The sequence below is a fragment of the Colletes gigas genome, unplaced genomic scaffold (assembly GCF_013123115.1).
Source record: "Colletes gigas isolate AHSC1104 unplaced genomic scaffold, ASM1312311v1 Colletes_gigas_Sc00029, whole genome shotgun sequence".
Taxonomy (NCBI): domain Eukaryota; kingdom Metazoa; phylum Arthropoda; class Insecta; order Hymenoptera; family Colletidae; genus Colletes; species Colletes gigas.
Window position 1 is genome coordinate 1,843,875 of NW_025106658.1, and position 25,564 is coordinate 1,869,438.

At 35.6% G+C, this 25,564-nt stretch overlaps 3 protein-coding genes across 4 annotated transcripts in view; 2 read left to right on the forward strand and 1 right to left on the reverse strand.

Annotated features, from left to right (window-relative positions):
- Positions 1 to 6,025, reverse strand: part of LOC122401866 (protein rhomboid-like) — a 337,759-nt gene extending 331,734 nt beyond the window's left edge. Inside the window, exons 1-3 of the mRNA XM_043404284.1 lie at positions 5,962 to 6,025; positions 5,584 to 5,607; positions 5,329 to 5,493 (exon numbers count right to left, since the gene is read on the reverse strand). Coding sequence (XP_043260219.1) covers positions 5,329 to 5,493; positions 5,584 to 5,598 — 180 coding nt within the window. The 5' untranslated portion in view covers positions 5,599 to 5,607; positions 5,962 to 6,025. The remainder of the gene's footprint in view (positions 1 to 5,328; positions 5,494 to 5,583; positions 5,608 to 5,961) is intronic.
- A 7,841-nt stretch (positions 6,026 to 13,866) lies between these two features.
- Positions 13,867 to 16,673, forward strand: LOC122401861 (soluble calcium-activated nucleotidase 1). 2 transcript variants are annotated; one of them, XM_043404277.1, is made up of 5 exons: positions 13,867 to 13,972; positions 14,056 to 14,843; positions 14,919 to 15,122; positions 16,028 to 16,185; positions 16,273 to 16,673. In XM_043404277.1, exons 2-5 carry the CDS (start codon positions 14,258 to 14,260, stop codon positions 16,483 to 16,485), a joined length of 1,161 nt encoding a protein of 386 aa, XP_043260212.1. In that variant the 5' UTR covers positions 13,867 to 13,972; positions 14,056 to 14,257; the 3' UTR covers positions 16,486 to 16,673. The 2 variants fall into 2 exon arrangements, with proteins under 2 accessions (XP_043260212.1, XP_043260213.1); XM_043404278.1 differs by having other exon boundaries at positions 13,929 to 13,952.
- Positions 16,674 to 17,472: 799 nt separating this feature from the next.
- Positions 17,473 to 23,435, forward strand: LOC122401844 (tetratricopeptide repeat protein 39C-like). Its single transcript, XM_043404240.1, has 10 exons — positions 17,473 to 18,024; positions 19,267 to 19,404; positions 19,514 to 19,712; positions 19,903 to 20,113; positions 20,544 to 20,744; positions 20,848 to 21,016; positions 21,468 to 21,666; positions 21,745 to 21,996; positions 22,085 to 22,293; positions 22,477 to 23,435. Exons 1-10 carry the CDS (start codon positions 17,869 to 17,871, stop codon positions 22,588 to 22,590), a joined length of 1,848 nt encoding a protein of 615 aa, XP_043260175.1. The 5' UTR covers positions 17,473 to 17,868; the 3' UTR covers positions 22,591 to 23,435.
- Positions 23,436 to 25,564: the final 2,129 nt, after the last annotated feature.

Here is a 25,564-nt window from a genome sequence, read left to right on the forward strand (position 1 = left end):
ATTATAAATTCTTGTGTTTTTCCTCAATAAAAATTCAGGATAAATATAAAAATTATAAGTAAAAATGATGTCCACGAATATTTTTTTAAGATATTCAAATAATTATTATGAATTCTTATATTTTTCCCCAATAAAAATTCAGGATAAATATACAAAATTATAAGTAATTATTGCTCACATGTTTCATGCATTAAAAATGATGTCCAGGAATATTTTTTTAAGATATTTAAATAATTATTATAAATTCTTGTGTTTTTCCTCAATAAAAATTCAGGATAAATATAAAAATTAAAAGTAATTATTGCTCACATGTTTCATGCAGTAAAAATGATGTCCAGGAATATTTTTTTAAGATATTTAAATAATTATTATGAATTCTTATATTTATTCCCAATAAAAATTGAGGGTAAATATAAAAATTATAAGTAGACTGGGGATGTTTATGCATTTAGGGGAAATTTGAATTCTCAAAAAACTACAGAATGTATTTAATATGCAAAAATATAAGATTATTATATTTAGAGCTTGAGACAGAGTTCTATAAAGCTCTGATTTCATTAATTCTATTAATAAATATGTGAATTTGCATAAAGATCCGCAGTCTAATTATAAGTAATTATTGCTCACATGTTTCATGCAGTAAAAATGATGTCCACGAATATTTTTTTAGGATATTTAAATAATTATTATGAATTCTTATATTTTTCCCCAATAAAAATTCAGGATAAATATAAAAATTATAAGTAATTATTGCTCACACGTTTCATTGAATTATTCGACCGATAATGCTTGTTCGAAGCAGTCAAAGGTTTAACGAGTCACGACTAACGAAATACCCGCGAAATTTGACCAAATAATAGCTAAAAAATGTTGATGGAGATTCGATAGGTCTACTGCGCGAGTCGAACGCAAGAAACGCAGGAAAACAGCTGCCAAAAATGTCCAAAAAGAGCGATAATGCTTGTTCGAAGCAGTCAAAGGATTTACGAGTCGCGACTAACGAAATACCCGCGAAATTTGACTTAAATAATAGCTAAAAAATGTTGATGGAGATTCGATTGGTCTACTGTGCGAGTCGAACGCAAGAAACGCAGGAAAACAGCTGCCAAAAATGTCGAAAAAGAGCGAGGAGAAGTTAATAAATAAGTGTGCTAGTAGACGAGTGACAGTAGGAGGATTTATCGTCGAGATTTACGAATAAGAGAGAGCAGTATGGCGTATGGTATAACGAGACGAAAGAACGAAAAGTGGAGGCGAAAGGAGAGGAGAGAATTTTCTTAAATTGCACTTTGTAGCTCCTGAGAGACCTTACACAGGGATTTCGACGCCCACGGCGAGGGATAACGAGGCGAACTCGGGGTTCCTCTCTTCGTGGAGGTGAGACACACATCGGTAGGTCTTTCGTGGCGATGCTCCCGGCCCACAGAGACATAATTGATACCCGGGGAAGAGCAAAGGAGAGAAGAATGAACTTGGGAGAGTCTTTGGACGTGGCGGAGAGCAAGAGGAAAAAATTACCTTACGTAGGGTAACCGGCACGAAAGAAAGAAGAACGAAGGACCACCGAGATCGTGTTCGGAATCGCCGACTTGCCGAAACTCTGGTAAAGGCCACCTAAGCGCCGACTATGGCCCTTTCCTTTCTCCTTCTCTCTCTCTTTAACAGTTCTCTATCCTTTTCTTTAATGGTTGGTTCAGCGCTGCGCAAACATCCAGTGACCACCTACATTCGAACTAATTGCTAATCGCAGCTCGCTAAAGGATCCTCCTCTGCGTCCCTTTATCTCTCTTTTTCATACGTCTTCCTCGTTCGCGTCTACGCCCATACGTGTTATTTATTATCGTCCATCGGACAGTTCGCACTTTCCAAACGAAAAAGAAACGTCTCATGTACCGCGAAATAACAAATTTTTCGAGTAAAAATGCGTCCAGAGTTCGATCACTGAAATTGTTCGCCATTCGGGAGCTAATATTTGATTTAACACTAGATTTACGGGCATTTATCGCATATATATTTATTGATACCTTTCATGTTGACGATTACCTTAAAATACGATTTTTTTTTTTAATTAGAATATGTATTCTTGCCATTGCATCGATCAAATTCAACGTAAGTTGTTAAAAAAATAATATTTACGCGTTCTGCAATTTTAAATATGGAATCAGACATCCGTCAAATTGACGACTTCCGTAAATCTAGTGTTAAAGAAGACTTCGTGGGGCATTGAAGTTAGGCGTTGTAATTGATAGAACGTTCCCCAGGTTCCCCAGGTGTAAAATATGCGCATTGATCGCGCGACAAACAAGATTATCACGTTCGTATATGGTCGTGTAAAATAATAAGTATGCAAGGGGTATATGGTGCAACGAGAGAGGCGCATGCCACGGAAATCCTGGTTTCCGTCGTTCGATCCTGTCGACCGTAAATCATACTACCGTAGAGAGAATGCTTGCGATTCCAAGCTCCTGAATAATTGCGTCTACCTTTAACCACCTGCGGGTTTAATCCTATCATCCTACGTCCTCTCTTCCAGCAAAAGAACCAAATTCCTGGTATTCAACCGTGGATAAACGCGAACAGAGAACGTACGCGGTTCGATCTTTTGATCGATCGTACTGGAAAAGATCGTAATTGCCACGAGTTGTTACACGGTAACAATAAGCTAAGTACGACGATTAGAACTCGAAAAACGGATGAAAAATCGCGCTCATTATGGAAAAAATAAATTAATTACACATTTTTAATGGAATTTCAAAGGAAAAGATTATAAAAATCCTTTTCATACACTCCACCTCGACTTTGTTTTCTGTAAAAAATATTACTATCGGTTTTCTTTTGTTCAGAAATATATACACGAACGTGCATAATTCAATACGACGAAGAAATTATGAAAAATAGTCTGTCAAAACTAAACTTCAACCTGATCTATTTATCGACAAATAACGTTCATATTTCTTCAATATTTTAATTATTTTTGTAACAAGAGTGCCCAACCAGCGTGTCTGGAAAATGTTATTCGTGTAATAAATACACGGAACAGAAGAAAATCTCCAAAGGTTTTCCCTTTCTCGAGCGTATTTGCAAGATTTATCCTAGATCCTAGATTTATCGGGGATCTCCGACTAAATTTTATCTCCGTAATCCAAGTAAGCCGTGTGAAAACCAGATAAAGAGATTTGTGCCCGTTCAGAAAAAAAAAAAACGTATCGATCGATCACGAAAACGAATCTAACAAACTTTCTAGCATAAAATTGCTTCCTAGTGCTTCTATTATGGTCTTTGAATCAAGTGTTTGGGCAAACATCGTTTTATCGAGATAAAGGTATTTCTGATGAAACGTCGATACGTATCGCCTCGATTTGAACGATTTTCCATCGATCTACGTCGAATCTGCTCGCTTCTCCGGGATTAAGGAAAAGGAGAGTAGAAGGAAACCGCCAAAAACTTGTCAGCAAGCGAACAAAGGGGCTTGCCCGTGTACCGTGCCTTTAAACGACGAGATTATCATTGTCCCGATATTTATCTAGCAGTTTCTTGTCTCCTTGCCTCTTCTATACGCCTCGTTTCATCGCTGAAATTCTACGCGGTGGCCGTATTTTCGGGATTGACAAATAAACGGACAATGAAAAGTTCCGAACTTGTCCGTCGAGTGGAATAAGTCTATTTAACTGTCGGGAACTTTGTCCAGTGTCCGTTTGCTTCGCGGACCCGGGCTTTTCGAGAAACTCGATACAAATCTCGCGTCAGACGTTATTTCTGACGCACAGCGTTTAACAAGTTGAAGAGAATGTTAAAAGTATTCGAACAACGTGCAAAAATAGTGGACAATTTGGAAGAAATGTAATTTTCAATATGAGGTTCCGATTACTGTAATTAACCCCTGCAATCGAAAATAATTTTTTCAGAACGATTTGAAATTTTTGAATTTTGTCGAAAGTCTCACACATTCTCGAATTTTTTTCTCGAAAATGGTTAGGATTTCGGAGGTAGGTCTATTCACCAAAAATGATTGTAATTGACCTCTGCAACTAAAAATAATTTTTTTATAACAATTTGAAATTTTTTAATTTTGCCAAATTTAGGCACCTTCTCGAATTTTTTTCTTAAAAGTGGGTAGGATTTCGAGGGTATGTCTAATGACCAAAAATGATTGAAATTGACCTCTGCAACTAAAAATAATTTTTTTATAACGATTTGAAAATTTTGAATTTTGTCGAAAGTTTCACACCTTCTCGAATTTTTTTCTCGAAAATGCGCAGGGTTTTGGGGGTATGTCTATTCACAAAAAATGATTGCAATTGATCTCTGCAACTAAAAATAATTTTTCTATAACGATTTGAAAATTTTTAATTTTGTCGAAAGTCTCACACCTTCTCGAATTTTTTTCTCGAAAGTGGTTAGGATTCGGAGGTAGGTCTATTCACCAAAAATGATTACAATTGACCTCTGCAACTAAATATAATTTTTTTATAACGATTTGAAATTTTTGAATTTTGTCGAAAGTCTCACACATTCTCGAATTTTTTTCTCGAAAGTGGGTAGGATTTTGGGGGTAGGTCTAATGACCAAAAACGACTGTAATTGACCCCCACAATCGAAAATAATTTTTCCAGAACGATTTGAAATTTTTGAATTTTGTCGAAAGTCTCACACATTCTCGAATTTTTTTCTCGAAAATGGTTAGGATTCGGAGGTAGGTCTATTCACCAAAAATGATTACAATTGACCTCTGCAACTAAATATAATTTTTTTATAACGATTTGAAATTTTTGAATTTTGTCGAAAGTTTCACACCTTCTCGAATTTTTTTCTCGAAAATGCGCAGGGTTTTGGGGGTATGTCTAATGACCAAAAACGATTGTAATTGGCCCCCAAAACCGAAAATAATTTTTCCAGAACGATTTGAAAAATTTAATTTTATTGAAAAATTTCACACATTCTCGAATTTTTTTCTCGAAAATGCGCAGGGTTTTGGGGGTATGTCTAATGACCAAAAACGACTGTAATTGACCCCCACAACCGAAAATATTTTTTCCAGAACGATTTGAAATTTTTTAATTTTGTCAACTTTGTCCACCTACTCGAATTTTTTTCTCGAAAATGGTTAGGATTTCGAGGGTATGTGTATTGACCAAAAATGATTGTAATTGACCCCCGAAACCGAAAATAATTTTTCCAATTACCAATCGAAACGATTTCTCTTTTTTAGAATTTAGATTTTGTAAGTTAACGTTTGGTGGAATCGAAAAATGTTTTAGACAAATGTTTTATAGTTGAAAATTTAGAATTATGCCAGGAAAGAGAAATTTCATATTTTTGACAACTCACCACATTGACGAAATCCTGAAACGTCACCGCATGAACACGTGATTCCTTTGCCCTGGTGAGGAGAATATCCCGTTTATTCAGCGGTATCTCGGCTTTCCATTCGGGACTTTTCAGCGCCACAAAAAAATCCTCGACTGGTATTTCGCCAAAACCCTCCGGATCAAACTGAAGGAGTGAAATCAGTCACGCTCGGGCCACGCGTCGTATAAACGAAGTTTTTGGCGTTAGATACGATGCCAAGTTTCGTGTACGTACCTTATCAAACAGCATCCGCCATTTCTGCAATCCAATAAAAACCGAACAAATGTTGGGAATCGTTTTAACTATCTTCTTAACACAATTTCTATCACGGTTTCGATCTCAAGAATATATTTCGACGTCTTTGAATTTGAATACAAATAACTCGTGGAAACGAATTAAAAATCGTTATAAAAAAAGTGAACGAAATCGATTGAGATTGAATACGATCTCAAAACCCCCGAAAAATGAACTGTATTAGTTAAAAAATCGAATTATATTGATTTAAGTTGAAATTCTAGATATGTAATATCATTTTAATGTAAGTGTTTATCGTTGAGTCATTTCGATTCGGAGTTGGAGTTTGTAATTTAGTGAAAAGTGTTTTATACTCACATCGTTGAGAAGTTCCCGTCTATATTCGGATTCATCGATGTCGATTTCGGATGCAAGATCGGTATGATCGGTGACATAGCCATCGTAGTGTGCACTGTTTGCTTCGCTGCGTGCATATTCTTCCTCCTCCTCGACGGTACCGGCGATGGTCGGTATCGAGATACCGCTTGCCAGTAGCATCACCGCATGTGGCACGAGGTCACCGTGTGAATCCCCTCATTCCATCCTCTTTCGTCCATTTTTTGAAACATAAATACTTCACGTTCTTACCGATCGCAGATTACAAATTAATTCGATCTGTTTCAATCAACACCCGGAACATCATTTCTCGTTAGAGTTTGTGAGTTCCTCGTTTTACTATCGCGTGGCAATGTGATCGACCAAGTTTCGAAACAGATCGTAACGCTGCATATAGCAGGAATTGCAATTCGAAGCGATCAATATCTGAAGATCGATTTATAAACATATTTTCAGTAAAAAATTTTTTTCTCGAAAATGCGTACGATTTCGAGGGTAGGTCTATTCACCATAAATGGTTGTATTTGACCCCAGAATCTAGAAATAATTTTTTTAGAACGATTTGAAATTTTTGAATTTTGTCGAAAAATTGCATACATTCTCGAATTTTTTTCTTAAAAGTGGGTACGATTTCGAGGGTATGTCTAATGACCAAGAATGATTGTAATTGACCTTTGCAACTAAATATAATTTTTTTATAACGATTTGAAAATTTTAAATTTTGTCGAAAGTTTCACACCTTCTCGAATTTTTTTCTCGAAAATGCGCAGGATTATGGGGGTATGTCTAATGACCAAAAACGACTGTAATTGACCCCCGAAAACGAAAATAATTTTTCCAAAACGATTTGAAATTTTTTATTTTCTCGAAAAATTTCACACCTTCTCGAATTTTTTTCTGGAAAGTGGATAGGATTTCGGGGGTAGGTCTATTCACCAAAAATGATTGTATTTGACCCCAGAATCTAGAAATAATTTTTTTAGAACGATTCGAAATTTTTTTTTTCGCCGGAAAATTTAGGCACCTACCCCCTGTCGATTTTCCTTAAAAATTCGTTTTCGATTTTTAGTAAGTTTGTTTAACGTTCTACAGAAAAGTTGTCTAATACTTTTTTGTAGGTACCCATGGGCTCTACTTCAGAAAAAAATTTCATTGAAATATATTCACTATTATAGGACGTATGACTGTTTGAAAATTGGAACATTTTTATGGGGTTTTTATCACTTTTTACGGGGTCAAGGATCAACTTTTCGAATATTTTTGTGATTCCTACCTATTCTCCACTAAAATACGCGTTGTTTGCCGTTTGAAACATTAAAATCCTCCAATCCGTTCAGGAGTTATGATGTTTTAAACATTTTCCTGATATTTCAGTGAAACATATCAACGCATGGTCAGACATTTCAGTAAGGAATTTTTTTCTCGAAAGTGCGTAGGATTTCGAGAGTATGTCTAATCACCAAAAATGATTGTAATTGACCCCCGCAGCCAAAAATATTTTTTTCAGAACGATTTGAAATTTTTGAATTTTGTCGAAAGTTTCACATCTTCTCGAATTTTTTTCTCGAAAGTGGTTAGGATTTCGGGGGTATGTGTTTTCACTAAAAATGATTGTAATTGACCCCTTCAGCCGAAAATAATTTTTCCAGGACGATTTGAAATTTTTTATTTTCTCGAAAAATTTCACACCTTCTCGAATTTTTTTCTTAAAAATGGGTAGGATTTCGAGAGTATGTCTAATGACCAAAAATGATTGTAATTGACCTCTGCAACTACAAATAATTTTTTTATAATGATTTGAAAATTTTTAATTTTGTCGAAAGTTTCACATCTTCTCGAATTTTTTTCTTAAAACTGGGTAGAATTTCGAGGGTATGTCTAATGACTAAAAGTGATTATAATTGACCCTCGCAACTAAAAATAATTTTTTTAGAATGATTGGAAATTTTTTAATTTCGCGGAAATTCCTTAAAAATTGATTTTTGATTTTTAATAAATTCGTTTGGATTAGCCGGCAATGTTCCCGGATTGAAATGTAATGGAGAACATCTAGGGATTATCTGGGCGAATCCAGATAAATAATTCCCAGTTTAAGTCTCAAGAAGAGCTCACGAATGCAAATGTAACAGAATGGTGTTTTCCTATCGAACCTATTGGTTGTCGATCATGCGACCTGATTCGAGGTCGGCCGCAGGGTTGTGGCGCACCAACCCCCACTCACCCTCTTTCTGATGGTTCACTAACGCTGGTCAAGAGGAGGGATATAGATGTCCCTCCTCCCACTAGGCCAATACTGGGTCTTTGAAGCAATTCAAATATAATTCCAAGTTAAAAACTGTTGAAAGTCTGGTTTTGCAATTCTTTCCTAATATGCATTGTTATGTACTTCTTAAACAATTTCATTGCCACGCAATTTTAACGCTAGAATTACCAACTACTTCTATGGAAAGGGTCAACAAAATGGCTTGTTTTTGAGAAGTTCACTTCAAACCGAACGAGACATATTTTTTTAGATACAACAGAGTCGTAAATAAAAGCATATCGATAGATACGAGTCACGTATTTTTATGGGCACGCAAAAATGACGAAAAACATAAAAGAAGCATAGGTATTCATCAACCGAGCGAACCTAACGCACTAGTTTGTTTTTATAATTTTTATGCAACGTGTAAATTCTAAAATATATTTAGTTTTCTGCAAAACAATATTAGAACTGTACGTGAAATTTTATGAATAACTTTTGAAATTCTAATGAAGTCAAAAATTTACCTAAATTCTGTAAGGGGTTAGTAATATTTACAAAAATTTCATACCCGATTTCTTTTAATAATCCCAAAATGTTCCAGGTATAAAATCGATGACAGAGTCCTCTATATCAGGCGTCACATTGCCTGAAAACAGACAATTTATAAATATTAAAAAAACATGCAACCTGTTTTGAATATCATAGACTTAGATCCTAATATAATTTATTAAGTAATTATTATTTAGAAGAAATTACGTGGCAAGGTTGATGACAACAAAGTTCAGAATTCTACAGTGAATCTAACGGGGAATTACAAACCCCCATATGTCCATCTTTCCCATATCTAAAATTGGTACTAGAGAAAATGGAAAAGGTGGAGGTGGAGCCATCTGGCGAGAAGGACGAAAGCATGGTGAAAAACGGATAAGGAAGAAATCAGGCGGAAATAGTAGATTTCGAAGTCGTAAAAAAGGAATTCGACATAAAAACTGTGAGAAAAATAAAAAACCATAGTCAACAAATTAAGAAAAATTCATTTACTTAAATACGTAAATTATTCACTAAATTAAAATAAAATTTACACGGTGAATAAAATGATTTTCTAGGTACTAAAGTGGGATATGTCAGAGTTGGAACGATGTAAGTAGAAACAGTGAGTAATGGACAGACATGCAAGAGCAACTCGTATTTAATCGTACGCGTATCCACCAAATTTTCAAATATTATTTTCCCGAAAATGAAGCATTATAAAACAAGATTTTAAATACTGTAAGAGAAATATCGATCGTCCTTATATTTGTGAAGACTTCATAGAGTTTTAAAAACATCTGTGTACTAGCACGCAACGAACTATAGAGTATGCAGCATAATACGCCCGTACGACGACGCGACGGTGCCGTTTCCATGGCAATGCATCGTCGATAGGTCTGGGTACAGGCCAGTCATCCACTATACACCCATAAGCTATTGTGCACGAAGAGTGCCCGAAGATTATCATTTCTAATAAAATCGAACCGTCACTCTAACCATATTCATCTTCATGCTACTGGACTAAAATAAATACAGTGCTCGACACAAGTGTTTACATAGTGTACAAACTACCGAAAACAGTGTTTACTACTTGTTTTTGTACGTGTCCTTCTTTAAGGTGTCTTACTTCTCTACACAGAGTGTTCGAACCTGGGAAAAATTTTAGTGGGAGATTCCAGAGGCCAAAACAAGACGAAAATCAAGAATACCAATTTGTTGATAGAGACTTCGTTAAAAAGTTATTAATATTTAAAGTTCTGCCCTTACTGAATTTTTTTCTCGAAAATGCGGCAGGAATTCGGGGGTATGTCTAATGACCAAAAGTGATTGTAATCGACCCTCGCATCTAAAAATATTTTTTCCAAAACGATTCGAAATTTTTGAATTTTATCGATAAATTTCACACCTTCTCGAATTTTTTTCTTAAAAGTGGGTAGGATTTCGAGGGTATGTCTAATGATAAAAAATGATTGTAATTGACCCCTGCAACCAAATATAATTTTTCCAGAACGATTTGAAAATTTTTAATTTTGTCGACTTTGACCACCTACTCGAATTTTTTTCTCGAAAGTCCGTAGGATTTCGGGGGTATGTCTATTCACCAAAAATGATTACAATCGACCCTCGCAACTAAAAATAATTTTTTTATAACGATTTGAAAATTTTTAATTTTGCCAAATTTAGGCACTTTCTCGAATTTTTTTCTTAAAAGTAGGTAGGATTTCGAGGGTATGTCTAATAACCAAAAACGACTGTAATTCACCCCCGCATCTAAAAATAATTTTTCCTAAACGATTTGAAATTTTTTATTTTCTCGAAAAGTTTCACACCTTCTCGAATTTTTTTCTTAAAAGTGGGTAGGATTTCGAGGATATGTCTAATAACCAAAAACGACTGTGATTGACCCCCGCATCTAAAAATATTTTTTCCAGAACGATTTGAAAATTTTAAATTTTATCGAAAAGTTTCACACCTTCTCGAATTTTTTTCTCAAAAGTGGGTAGGATTTCGGGGGTATGTCTACTCACCAAAAATGATTACAATCGACCCTCGCATCTAAAAATATTTTTTCCAGAACGATTTGAAATCTTTTAAATAAACTAATAAACTGTTTTTTGAAGACCTAATATTTGGTCCACCGTGGCTTTAATAATGACTCGAACGTCGAAGTAAACACTTACAAAAATGTATTCTATAAAAATAGATCAAGCTGCCTTTTCTATATTTTCTCTATTTCTTCCCTGCAGACTTAATTCTATTAAAAGTGTGTGAAAGTCTATCCTCGCTATACCGTCTGACTTCTCCCACCGCATTGTTTAGCTAGACCGCCCTTCCACCTCTTGTCTCGTCACGCAAACCTGCAAGTACACGCTTTGTGTCTTTCGAAGATAAAAGGCAAGCTGATACTACACCAACCGCCAAAAGTTTGGCACCACTTGCTGATTTTCATCAAAATCAACTGCTCTTGAACGCTGGGGGCTTTTTTAACGTAGACTCAACCCCTCAAGCTCATTTTTAATTCACGAACATATACTTATGAACTCGCTAATAATTATATTTTCATTATTATATAAAATTTTATCAAAAGCTCTCTTCTTATTACTAAACTTTAAAACCATTCTTGAACTAGTAGGTTCAGAGCATAAATGCTTAATCCTTTTTTGTAGAGTTCAACAAACAACATCAAAACTATAGAGTTCCACCTAGAAAAAGAAACGAATAAAATTACATTCATAGTTCTAATTTTTCCTGATATTTTTTTGCGTCTGGCATTGTTTTTGTAGATATAACTTTTCCCGAGTTGCGTGGGACACCCCTTATAACCGCGATGCAACCAGCGCGTCCACACGACCGCCCCTACCACCCTTATACAGTCACTTTCTCTGCCCCCTTCTACCTTCGACATCCGCGTTCATTCGTTACCCTCCGTTTCGGCACGACGTCACTGAAACTTACCCCCCTACACTATCGTCCAACCCCACAAAGTCATCCCCCTAACCCCAAGCCCCGCACTTGCTCCGTCTTTTTCCCATCGCGTTTATCCGTCCTCCTTCCGCGCCATCTTCTAAGCACAATTATGTCTCGTGCAAGCAGACCGTTTATACGAGACCCTCCTAAGGTCGACAACCTTGAAGAACGTTCGGCGACACAACGTTATGGACGATGCTTTCTACGTAATACCCCCGGTATCTTCTTACAACCCTACCACGGCGTTAAATTACCTCGCAGCCAACCATAGAACAACGAGTCTCTGTCTACCGTTATTATTCTATTTTTTTCTATTCGATACTACCGACACAATACTCGCAAAAATTTCTAACTACGTGACATAATTGATCTGACAACTTTCGTTATTATTAGTAATCAGGAGCAATTTAATTAGTTTCTAAATACTTATATTAATTCCACGCTACGAAATAAAGATTGCTGAAACGAAACGTGAACTTCGTATCAGATACGAAAGGTGTCCTTTTAACCCTTTGCCCGAGTTCGCGATCTACCCCCCCTAACTGTAGAATACATTCTCACTTTCGTTATTCTACTCAGAAAGCGACCTACATTCGCAACGAATTATGGACAACAGCGATATAATTGAATAATGAAGAAAACGCGTGAGGAGTTATCACTAGTATTATCAAAACTAGGTTATGTTGATTCTACATAGATTATCTACTAATTATATTACGATAATTAAATTGTCATTACTTGGACTTTTGTAATGTAGATAAAAAATGAATAAACTAGTAAAATGCAATAGTTTATAATTTACCTTTCACAATGTGAATTTGGTGACTTTGATGTAGCATCCCACGAGTGTACGTCCACGAATGGGAAACTGCGAATATCACATGCTCTTGGTCGCAACACCATAACCTCACAAAAACGTGGATTCATAATAAATATATATTAACGAGACCGTTCGCGATTAATCGAATAAAGGCACACGTATGTTGTATATTAAACATTTCTTTACCAATCGCACCGATTACTTTATCGCAAGCAATAGTTCCTCCTTATTTACGATTCCTTTAATTTTCACCGTGAGATAATAAAACTGTCCTTGTTCGTTGCTTTGGCGCCACATCGTTCGTACATCGCGAGTGTGTAACATCGATAAAGTAGTTCCAAAAATTGATTTTAGATCGCTGAATGCACGAGATAATTTTAAGATATTTTCAAATAACAGTCCTTACGATGCACAGAATTATTAAATGATTCGCCATACTGTTCGCGAACGATACGTTTCATTTATTGTGTCAACAAGCCGACGTCTCCGGACAGTTTACATTTTCACCAATGCGCGTGACGTAGAATTTGAAATGGAACATGGCGGTCGTACGGCGATTTTGACAGCAAACGTGTGCACAGGTACCACGGTTACGAGCGTTGATCATTTTAATCGATGAGATACGAATGAAACTCCGTCCCACAGATCGAAATTTGATAATGGCTAATCGAGATGAGCCTGTGCACGACGACAGGTTGACACGAAACGATTGTATAGTGTCTACGTGCAATGGTAGCGCGGTGCCACGAGTAACTGCGGCAACGTGCGCAAAACCCGGTTCGATCGATAATACAGGTTGCCGCGAAGCTGCGACAGCCAATAGGCAAACAGATCTCACGAGACACGCGCGATAAACACGTGGAAACTGAAATATGCGAACTGGATTTAATATATTTGCAATATAACCGATGTCGTCGGCGGGAAACGCGTTACACGACTGACGAGTACTTTGCCACCCTCGTACGCTCCCTTTCCTCCCCTCCTCCCTCACCCCCCCTTATCCACCCCCTCGATTCGTTTCACCCCAGACTCGTTCGTTCAACCCCAACGTTCAAGAATATGCGAACGAATGCTTGCCACCGCCTATTGACACGAAACAAATTGATATCTTTTCGATAACAAGAAAACTTTCACGACGTTCTCGATTTATTTTAAACATTATGAACGTGGAACATGCAAATGGAAGCCTGGATTAATCTCAATAAATGTTAAATACTGTCTACATTAGATTTCAATCACACCTATCATTAGAATAACCAACAATTGAATTATGTAATTGAATTATAATGTAATCGAATTAGGGCAACTCTGATTTCACACTATTATTTGAACAAATGTCGATGGCATATCTGCAAACGTGGAAAACTGACGTGGCAGTCGACGTGTTGAGTATACAATCTGAAATCCAACGTTAATATATTAACTATACTGTAAAGTACCTTGTTTAAGAATCATTATCCATATTAAACGTAAAGTTGGTGTGTTTCGTGATTTAAACTCTACTCCGTTTTAGATGGCGCAGAATGCATTTGCCTGAGTTTTTTTTTCCCACCGTCGTTAACTATGGCGGAGAAAGAAGTTAGGTTATGTTAGGTTAAGTCTACAGCTGTCAACTAAATTCATACAATGTCCTTAATTTTTCCATTTAAAATAGTCAGAGATTAGTTCTCTGGCATAGCATGAAATGATTACAAGTGACACGCCATACAGAAACTATGTCATATTTTCGTGATTGGCGGCAAACTTTGCGTACTCCGTTTGTCTACAGAGTTGCCAACAGTACTTTTCGTATTCAATGTCAATATTTTGCACTTATTTTCCTATTATTAACCGTTCCTCTATTTTTACTTGGTTTTTTATCGTTCCGTGGAAGTGTACATTCATTCACATCGAGTCAGTTTTTAACTCAATGCCAATATTACAAGTATAATAAAACATATCCTTTATCTACTCCGATCAGAACGTTAAAGGGTATCGCTTATAGAATAGCGATAGTAAGTGATCTAGACCACGATTCAAAAAGTTTGAACGACCAGAACACGTGGTATAGTATCATGAAAACTGGAACTCTTTCTTGGGATACTACGATACGTTCTCTTAGTATTGCATGGGACGATAAAACTCAAATGCTAACGTCGTCGTTAACTATGAAAGGACGTGGCATGGAATTGTCCGAATTGGTTACCTTCGATGGGCATTTATTGTCTTTCGATGATCGTACAGGAGCAATATATTATATCGAAGGAGAAGAAGCCTATCCATGGATCTTATTAATGGACGGTAATGGCAAAAATTCTAAAGGTAATCGCATTAATCGTCTACGAATTTAATCAATTTGTGAAAGTGTATGTCTTAAATACTTTAAATTATTTACAGGCTTTAAATCCGAATGGGCAACCGTTAAAGATGAACATCTATACGTCGGTAGTACGGGCAAAGAATGGACTACTCACTCGGGAATATTCAAAAACAATAATCCACTTTGGATAAAAATAGTATCCCCTCGCGGTGAAGTCCATTCTTTAAACTGGATTTCATATTATAAACGATTGAGGCAAGCTATTGGCATTGAGTATCCAGGTGCATAATTAATCATTTTACAAACGACCGTCTTATTAAATTCGCTTCTCTTAACTCAAGTACTTTGAGAAGTACAAAAATATTTTAAATAAGACTTACCCTGCTTCGAGTAACATTCTCCGTTGTAACCTTTCACAAAACTGCAATCCGGCAGCATAATCAGCATCGGATGCCGGCGATCTGAAAATCTAACGCGACATAATCGATATTTTCTCAAAATTAAAACCATATCGACAATTTAGTTAAACGTTTAACAAACATAGTAAATTAAATCGCAATAGAAAGAAGGAACGCGTAATGCTAGTCACAATAATACTGATACTACAGACGCGATCGTAATACGCATTAACAGATGCCCCCTACTTGTAAACACGAATGAAAACGGTCGTTATCGTGAGTTCGCCTAATGTTTACGTCGGAATCGACGAACTACTGCGACAGAATAACACGATCAACGAAAATAAATTTTGCACGGATTTGAAAGACCTTGAAAACCCCAGTACTATAAGTTCCATTAAAAGAAACCAAAAATCTATCTTTTCTGTTTAAAAACGATATAACCTGCATCGAACAAAAAAATTACTATAAATAGGCTAGCGTATGGTTCTCGGTGCTTATTATTAATTAATAAATGCTTACAAATGTCTGATATTGAGAGTAGAATGAAATGTGTATCCCAGGATATCCCAAGACTCGAATGAGCACAGATGTTTGATTTTCGATACTTAAGATCGATACGATACTTAAATATCGATAACTGATATTTTAAAAAGAGTAACTTTACGAAAATAGTGTTAACATTTTCTCCTTTTTTTTATATTATCAATAGCAATAAATATATTTATAGTATTCTAGTTGATTGAGACGTCCTGTAATTACTACTGTTAATTACTAAATCTTCACAGGTTATATGATCCATGAATCTGGAACTTGGAGCGATATACACAAAAGTTGGTTCTTTTTACCGAGACGATGTTCTGAAAATCGTTATAATGGAACTACAGATGAAATAATGAGCTGTAATGTTTTGTTAACTACAGACGAAAATTTTGTGGATATCAAGGTTCCTATCTAATTAATCTTTATGGGTCTAACTTAACTTTTATTCTAAATTCGATCTTAATTGTATTATTAAAAATCTTATTTTCAGATTACCAAAATTGGTGATTTAGATCGACTTAGGGGTTTCTCGAGCTTCAAATTTTTACCAGACTCTCGAGACTCGATTATCGTCGCTCTAAAAACCGAAGAATATCAAGGACAGACTGCCACGTACATTACAGCATTTACAATCGAAGGGGTGATCTTAATGCCGGATGTCAAAGTGGATGATAAGAAGTTTGAGGGGTTGGAATTTATATAACATTCCGCTTAAGAATATTACAGTCGTGTTAAGCAAAATTATGTAAATAAACGTACCAGATTTTATAATTCTATATTATTATCAAATATCTCCCGAAAAAATTGTGTAAATTGTTTGGCACAGTTCGCTTAAATCACCAGTATTGTACTTCCCGAGATATAACAGTATTCAATGTAATTTCACATTCATCAGCCATTGTATATATTATTTAATAATATATATATTTATTTATATAAAAAATTACAGCTGTAATATGTACATATAAATGTTTGTTGATAAATATATAAGATTGCTATTTTAGATGAAATTCACGTTGTACGGAAATTGTGCAATAGAAACTTTATGGCGTTATTGATTACATTGACCATTATAATCTCTGCCAACAGAACAGTGTTTCACTTGTTAAGTTTTATTTCTTTTTAATATTTTTACCTCCCAAAATCGTGTTACAAAAACCTTTATCCAGTAGCGTAATACGGTTTCAGGGTCGTAATATATAGTCTAAAATCAATAATATATATATACACATTGAAAACGCGAAGTGGTGGCAGCAGCATTGCGCTACGCTCAGAGAATTTAGTCAACCCGTGGCGTCATGCATGGAGGGAGAGTTATATTTAGTAGAGATATAAAAATCATACTTTTACGAATAATTACAAATAGTTTCGTACTTAAATTCGTCTGATATAGAAGTGGTCGTAATACTCAGCCTCTTACAAGAGCCTTAAAACCGTATAAAATATTTAAAAATGTTACTTTTAAAATAATAATAGTTCCTTGATAATAATAAAAAGGAATTTATTTAATTAAAATCTCTGAACTAAGAGATAAATAACCCAGAGATCTCGAACAGTGGATGTTTGATATACTCGTGAACAATTGTTATAAAACCTTTTATTTTTAATAAAAGGACTTTCTTTTACGAACAGTGTACACTTTCCAATTTCACGGGACATTTAACACGAATTTAATCCATTTTCGAAGTGACTGGAGTTCTACAACCCTCGACAGATGTGGCGCACTGTATCAGTAGGAAGAAAAGCTATTTTCCAATGAAATATTTTATCAGATCATGACGAATGTGTTCGTTTTTGGTTTCCCTTTCCTACAGTGCTCTATAATGGCTAAAACAGGCACAGTTAGAAAAATGTTTCGCATGCTTATCCACGGTGATACGGCGACCATAACGCGCGTGGCATCGCCGTGACGCAAATTCGTCGACGAGTTGCTTTTAATTTTGTTAAATTCTAAAAGAATAAAAAGAAAATATCGCTGATCGTTTAGTTCACGAAAGTAACATTGCGTCTGCTATCAATCCGTAATAAACGCGATTTTTACAACGCAATTTCCGGATCATAGAGATTCGAAATACTTTAAAGCATCATGGCTAGAAAATCTGAAGAGGGGAAGGAATGGAGTATCGCTAGGCTGGGAATTTCTCTTCTTTTAAATAATAAGACCGAGGAAGCAGAAGCCTTGTTCACTGGACATCCGCATAATTTCCATATTAAAGCCGGACGCTGCTTCGTTTTATTCATGGTACGTGAGTTATGTATTATTATTATTTTCTATGGCGATTTTAGGCAGTTATTAAGATCCAGTTAATGAACAAATCGACTTGGGAGACCTTCCTTTAGTTATCCTCTTTAAAGAGATTGTTACAGGTCCTTTCTGGAACTACCTTCCCTAATCGAGACGATATTTTTGCTTGCTGGATCATAATTTCTATTTAATTTGTTCTTAAAGATGATACAAATATAGGAAGGTTTTCAGGTCGCATTGATTTTAAATGGGCGGTTCTATTTTAATAGCCTGCACCGTATTGACTAGTAATTTATTTAAACATCTATCCCAATGACGTCTTACAATATACACGGTCTAGAAAAATATTGATCATATTTAACATAAAATTCACCGGTCAATATTTTTCTGGATTTATTATTCATAGAAACCTTGTCTCTATTATTTATTAGCTGCTTTATTATTTATGCCAAATATCTCGTAATGCCAAATAATTCACTCACTCATATATTTCTTCATCTTTCTTCATTTATAATAATTATTATTAATGGGTCCTGAACTTTCATGAAGTTTTTTAATTTCTTCTGGTGTTAAGTGTCCATTCTTCTCACTTTTCTTCTATTTATATCTATGATATTTGATCTTGGTTCATCTCATTTGTTTACTCGTCCTTCTCTATCCTTCTTCATTTATAATAATTATTATTAATGGGTCCTGAACTTTCATGAAGTTTTCAATTTCTTCTGGTGTTAAGTGCCCATTCTTCTCACTTTTCTTCTATTTATATCTATCATATACAATCTTGATTCATCTCATTTGTTTACTCCGTCCTTCTCTATCTTTCTTCATTTATAATAATTATTATTAATGAGTCCTGAACTTTCATGAAGTTTTTAATTTCTTCTGGTGTTAAGTGTCCATTCTTCTCAATTTTCTTTTATTTATATCTATCATATACAATCTTGATTCATCTCATTTGTTTACTCCTCCTTCTCTATCTTTCTTCATTTATAATAATTATTATCAATGGGTCCTGAACTTTCATGAAGTTTTTAATTTCTTCTGGTGTTAAGTGTCCATTCTTCTCAATTTTCTTTTATTTATATCTATCATATACAATCTTGATTCATCTCATTTGTTTACTCCTCCTTTTCTATCATCAAAAATCCTGTTCCATCTTTCATATCTCTTCCCTGTGTTTTTTGTTCTTCTTTGATTTTAAAGTAGACAAGGAACCGTAATTCTTTAATTAAATTTCAGAACGCTTTGATGACATTCGAGGACGACAAACTGCAACAAGCCATTTTGCTCTTGAAAGATATGGAAAGGGAGTGTGCGTGCAACATAGGCTGGCTGAAGTCCGTGAAGAGCAAAGTGTTCAGAGCGGAGGAAACAGGCGTAATTACTTTTATTATTATAGAAATATTCTCGTTTCTATGCTCGTCCAAAAACACTCGAAATGTAACCGATGTGAAAACCGCTGATGAAAGGAAAATGACTGTTGTAGAAAGACTATGTCAATAGGCTGGAGAGGCAAATTGTTCTAGCAGACTCGCAAGTATGTTCGGCGATATTAACGCTATTGCAACAAGAGCTGACTGGTTACGTGCGCGGTGGTTGGATGTTACGTAAAGCCTGGCGTGTTTATCAACATGCACACACGCAAATTTCACAGTTGTACCAACGTACGTTCGGTGCAGACCCGGGTATGCAACTGAATTTTACCATTATTATTAAAATATATTCTGTTGGCTGTGGCCTTCCGTGTCAGGGTCAAACAAACGAGAAAACAGAGCAAGAGCATTGAGTTTGGTCCAAATAAAGGATTAGTTCTAACTCGATTTAACAAATGCAAAGAATGCTTTTGTAGCGATTTTCCTGTTTCTTCGTTTTCAGTGGGATTCGAGTCAACGTGCAGCACCCCTTCGTGCAACGGTTCTTCCTATTCCTTGCAAAGTCCACATAGTCCAGGCTCTTCGGAATGGTCAATACCATCCTGCAACGGTTCAACAAACAACTTGACACCGATCACGTCCCCGTCAGGTCTGCGAAGCTCTCTATCAATGTTCTTCTCGCTCACTGGCATCACGTCCGAACAACAGACACCGTAATTGTTGTTTCTTCTTACAAACATTTCTCTCTCCTCGTGGGAACTCTTCTTGTTTTACAATTGTCACGCATTGCTTCTGTCTCGGCGATTAAATGCCACTCGCGTTTCAATTACCCTTCGAAAACTACACTTACTGTGCTCGAATCGTTAACGCTTCAACGATCGCGTGTAAAACATCAATTTTAATTAATAACGTACCAGAGAGACTGATTAAATAAAGATTCAGAGATGTTCTAAAAAGTGAGAGTAAATATGATCGTGAAAGCGTTGAGATTCGACGACGATACACCGAATAAATAATTTTTAAACGGCTTGACATGTGCGCACTGATTGTTTTTTTATTAAATTTGCTATTGTTTACGGGTTAATGGCAAGTTTAAAGGCCCGTTGGAAACTAACAGAAGTGGAAAAGTGATGTATTTTACAGTTTTGTGGAACCTACCGAGGTCTCGCGATTGATGTCGGCGGTTAGCTTCGGCTACGGAATTTATCAACTGTGTGTGAGTTTATTGCCGCCTTCTCTTTTAAAAGTGATCCACTTTTTGGGCTTCGAAGGTGACAGGGAAGCTGGACTCACAGCGCTGATGAACGCGCGACTTAGCGAAGATATGCGCGCCCCTCTCGCCACGTAAGCCCTTTTCGCCATTATTCCGCCAAAAGTGATCGACTAATCAATGATTTAATGATTTCGATACGACAGCGTTGTTAACTCGATCTATCGTTCTTTGTAGATTGTCTTTGCTCTGGTACCACACGATCGTACGCCCATTTTTTGCTCTCGATGGAAGCAACCTTCGAGCTGGAGTTAACGCTGCGAAACAATTGATCGCAGAATGTCATCCAGAGTTCAATAATTCCGCATTGTTCCTCTTTTTTACGGGTCGAATAGAGAGGCTCGAGGTAAAAATGTTTACAAAATTAAAAATTTGCTCACCATTCTTCCCATAATTAATATTCTGGTCTAGAAGATCGATTTTTGAGCCTCTTTCAGGCTTCTTTGCAAGAAAACCGTAAAAGTATGATCTTCAGTGCATATTCGTAATCATTTTAAGTATATATATATATATTATTACTGAATATAGATGTAAACAAAGTGGTCTGACGTTGTACAAGATTCTAACTGTTCTATTAATCTAAAATAAAAAAATAAAATAGTGTCCACGAACCACGATGAATAAAAAATAGGAACGATAAAAAAAATGTCGACATATTGAGTGTCCACCCTATAAATAATTTAAAAAAGAAGTATACTTTAAGAAAACTAAGAAGAATGTTGATTTTTGGAAGCTTCTAGACCAGAAATCATTCCATAACGACTGAATTTCACAGCATAAATTAATAATTCTTGCAGTCGAACGTAAATGGCGCCCTCGAGGCGTATGGAAAAGCTGTGGAAGCTTCGAATCAAAGAGAGATAAAGTTGTTGTGCTTGCACGAAGTGGCTTGGTGCCATCTGATTCGCCTCAGTTACGAAGAGGCTTACCGATCTTTGATGCAATTACGACAGCAATCGAGATGGTCGAAGAGCTTTTACGCTTACTTGGGAACAGGTAAACAGGGAACGATTATGCGTTTCCCTTTTCGTCAATTCTTATCTTTCGTTACTTTCCAATGTGTTTGTTTCTTAGTATGTTGCGGAGCGATCGGCAAGTTCGACATCCTGGCAACCACTTATCGAACGATCCTTCATTTTGCCAATAGAACGAACAAGGAAACGCAATTAGGTGTGTTTATTTTGCGTCGCGCGCCTAAGCTGGTCGACCAAGAAACTGGACAGCCGTACACGGTTTTGTATTACAGATTGTTAGTGTATGAATTACTCTATTTATGGAACGCTATGCCCTCTTGTACATCGGAATCGTTACGGAATATATTACTAGGTAATAAAAAACGAGAAGTCGCGAACACGGTTAAATTTTGCTAAAAATTGGTAATAAGTTCGTATTTTTGTACGATTTTATCTTTTAGAATGCAAAAGCAATCGTTCTGACGAGCCTATGGTTGGGCTGACCGATTTGATAGAGGGTGCAGCTCATTCTTATCTGGGCGATATAGACGCATCGATCAAATGTTATCGAAATTGCTTGAGGCGACGTAATCCATCAAACGACGCGTACGATCAGCATGTTAGCGCATTTGCACTTTACGAACTTGGCAGTGCACTTTGCGCCATTAATGTGAGTGATTAGACTTGGTTAAATGATATATAAACCCATCATAAACTATCCAGAACACCTTTCATTTCTTAAATCTTACATCATTTCTATTTTTAAAGGGAACCTTCGTACAACAGTTTCGAAATAGTTATTTTCAGAACCTTTTCGATCCCTGCTTTTTCATTTATAGGCGTTTTGTTTTAGAATACGGAGGAGGGGAAAGCGGTGCTCTTGCAAGCCCAAAACCAGTACAGAGATTACGACTTTGAGAGCCGACTGAACGTGAGAATACACACTACCCTGAAGAACGTTAACTGACGACAAATAAAAATACCAAAACCACCCTTATATTTACTGTACAAAGTACGCGTTGTATACTCGCGCTAACGGGGTGTACATTGCATACTTAACACGATAATGTTTTGTTCTGTAACATCCATAATGTTCCACATATGAATGATTTAAATGCAAACAGATAAGACTCAATGCAACATAACTTTCCTATATTACGGAGAACTGTACCAACTGTGTTCTGGTATTCCGTCTATAAAAACATTAACTGAAGTAACATAACTTTCATATACGAACACTGTACATAAAACTGTTCACTCTATTATAACGTATGCAAGGTGGTCCATTGGAAACTGAACGCATAACACATTACCGACCGATAGCCTATTAATCGACTGTTTTACCGGCCAACACTTACCGACCGATAGCCGATTAACCGGTCGGTAAAGTGTTAACATCTCTTGATTTTGAACACGTAAAAAAACCATTTAAACTCATGGTACAAATATGGCGCTCGATGGACTTTCTCCTGGAGGCCATTTTTTCTAAATTTCAAACAGGAAGAAAAATTTTCATCTCTCACGTGTTATAGGTGCCACTAAAATGAATTTTTTAGTGTACCACGATTATGTCCTTTGACACTCAGCTTGAAAACTTGAAATTCGTAGGAAAAATTGAAGCTTTTCTTCGAGTTTTTCAAAGTTTCTTTCGATGATCCGTCCTGTTTACATTATTTATTCACGGACGTTGATTAAAACAGCTTCGTTGCATTGATTTTAATAAAGAATGCTATAACATGTGGCAAGGAATGTTTCTGTTATTTCATTTTCCTTCTCACTTCCTCTTGTTTTAATTTGTGTAATGTGGCTCTAGAACTCCTGAAAAATGTATTGAATGTAAGGTTTGTTCGTATAACTCGTCTATGATTTTTATAATCGAGATTTAGTTCGATCATAATCGTCTGAAGTCTGTTTTACAATTTATTCAGATCTACTTCGTTGCATTGATTTTAATAAAGAATACTATAACATGTGACCAGGAATGTTTCTGTTATTTCATTTTCCTTCTCACTTCCTCTTGTTTTAATTTGTGTAATGTGGCTCTAGAACTCCAGAAAAAAGTATTGGATGTAAGGTTTGTTCGTATAACTCGTCTATGATTTTTATAATCGAGATTTAGTTCGATCATAATCGTCTGAAGTCTGTTTTACAATTTATTCAGATCTACTTCGTTGCATTGATTTTAATAAAGAATACTATAACATGTGGCCAGGAATGTTTCTGTTATTTCATTTTCCTTCTCACTTCCTCTTGTTTTAATTTGTGTAATGTGGCTCTAGAACTCCTGAAAAATGTATTGAATGTAAGGTTTGTTCGTATAACTCGTCTATGATTTTTATAATCGAGATTTAGTTCGATCATAATCGTCTGAAGTCTGTTTTACAATTTATTCAGATCTACTTCGTTGCATTGATTTTAATAAAGAATACTATAACATGTGACCAGGAATGTTTCTGTTATTTCATTTTCCTTCTCACTTCCTCTTATTTTAATTTGTGTAATGTGGCTCTAGAACTCCAGAAAAAAGCATTGGATGCAAGGTTTGTTCGTATATCTCGTCTGTGATTTTTATAATCGAGATTTAGTTCGATCATAATCGTCTGAAGTCTGTTTTACAATTTATTCAGATCTACTTCGTTGCATTGATTTTAATAAAGAATACTATAACATGTGACCAGGAATGTTTCTGTTATTTCATTTTCCTTCTCACTTCCTCTTGTTTTAATTTGTGTAATGTGGCTCTAGAACTCCAGAAAAAAGTATTGGATGTAAGGTTTGTTCGTATAACTCGTCTATGATTTTTATAATCGAGATTTAGTTCGATCATAATCGTCTGAAGTCTGTTTTACAATTTATTCAGATCTACTTCGTTGCATTGATTTTAATAAAGAATACTATAACATGTGACCAGGAATGTTTCTGTTATTTCATTTTCCTTCTCACTTCCTCTTGTTTTAATTTGTGTAATGTGGCTCTAGAACTCCAGAAAAAAGCTTTGGATGCAAGGTTTGTTCGTATATCTCGTCTGTGATTTTTATAATCGAGATTTAGTTCGATCATAATCGTCTGAAGTCTGTTTTACAATTTATTCAGATCTACTTCGTTGCATTGATTTTAATAAAGAATACTATAACATGTGACCAGGAATGTTTCTGTTATTTCATTTTCCTTCTCACTTCCTCTTATTTTAATTTGTGTAATGTGGCTCTAGAACTCCTGAAAAATGTATTGAATGTAAGGTTTGTTCGTATAACTCGTCTATGATTTTTATAATCGAGATTTAGTTCGATCATAATCGTCTGAAGTCTGTTTTACAATTTATTCAGATCTACTTCGTTGCATTGATTTTAATAAAGAATGCTATAACATGTGACCAGGAATGTTTCTGTTATTTCATTTTCCTTCTCACTTCCTCTTATTTTAATTTGTGTAATGTGGCTCTAGAACTCCTGAAAAATGTATTGAATGTAAGGTTTGTTCGTATAACTCGTCTATGATTTTTATAATCGAGATTTAGTTCGATCATAATCGTCTGAAGTCTGTTTTACAATTTATTCAGATCTACTTCGTTGCATTGATTTTAATAAAGAATACTATAACATGTGACCAGGAATGTTTCTGTTATTTCATTTTCCTTCTCACTTCCTCTTATTTTAATTTGTGTAATGTGGCTCTAGAACTCCAGAAAAAAGCATTGGATGCAAGGTTTGTTCGTATATCTCGTCTGTGATTTTTATAATCGAGATTTAGTTCGATCATAATCGTCTGAAGTCTGTTTTACAATTTATTCAGATCTACTTCGTTGCATTGATTTTAATAAAGAATACTATAACATGTGACCAGGAATGTTTCTGTTATTTCATTTTCCTTCTCACTTCCTCTTGTTTTAATTTGTGTAATGTGGCTCTAGAACTCCAGAAAAAAGTATTGGATGTAAGGTT

Coding starts and splice junctions, on each gene's coding strand:
- LOC122401861 (XM_043404277.1), top strand. CDS start 14,258: ATGTCATATTTTCGTGATTGGCGGCAAACTTTGCGTACTCCGTTTGTC. Junction 14,844..14,918: donor TAATGGCAAAAATTCTAAAG/GTAATCGCATTA, acceptor AATTATTTACAG/GCTTTAAATCCGAATGGGCA. Junction 16,186..16,272: donor AAAATTTTGTGGATATCAAG/GTTCCTATCTAA, acceptor TCTTATTTTCAG/ATTACCAAAATTGGTGATTT.
- LOC122401844 (XM_043404240.1), top strand. CDS start 17,869: ATGGCTAGAAAATCTGAAGAGGGGAAGGAATGGAGTATCGCTAGGCTG. Junction 19,713..19,902: donor TACGTTCGGTGCAGACCCGG/GTATGCAACTGA, acceptor CTTCGTTTTCAG/TGGGATTCGAGTCAACGTGC. Junction 21,667..21,744: donor TTACGCTTACTTGGGAACAG/GTAAACAGGGAA, acceptor TTTGTTTCTTAG/TATGTTGCGGAGCGATCGGC.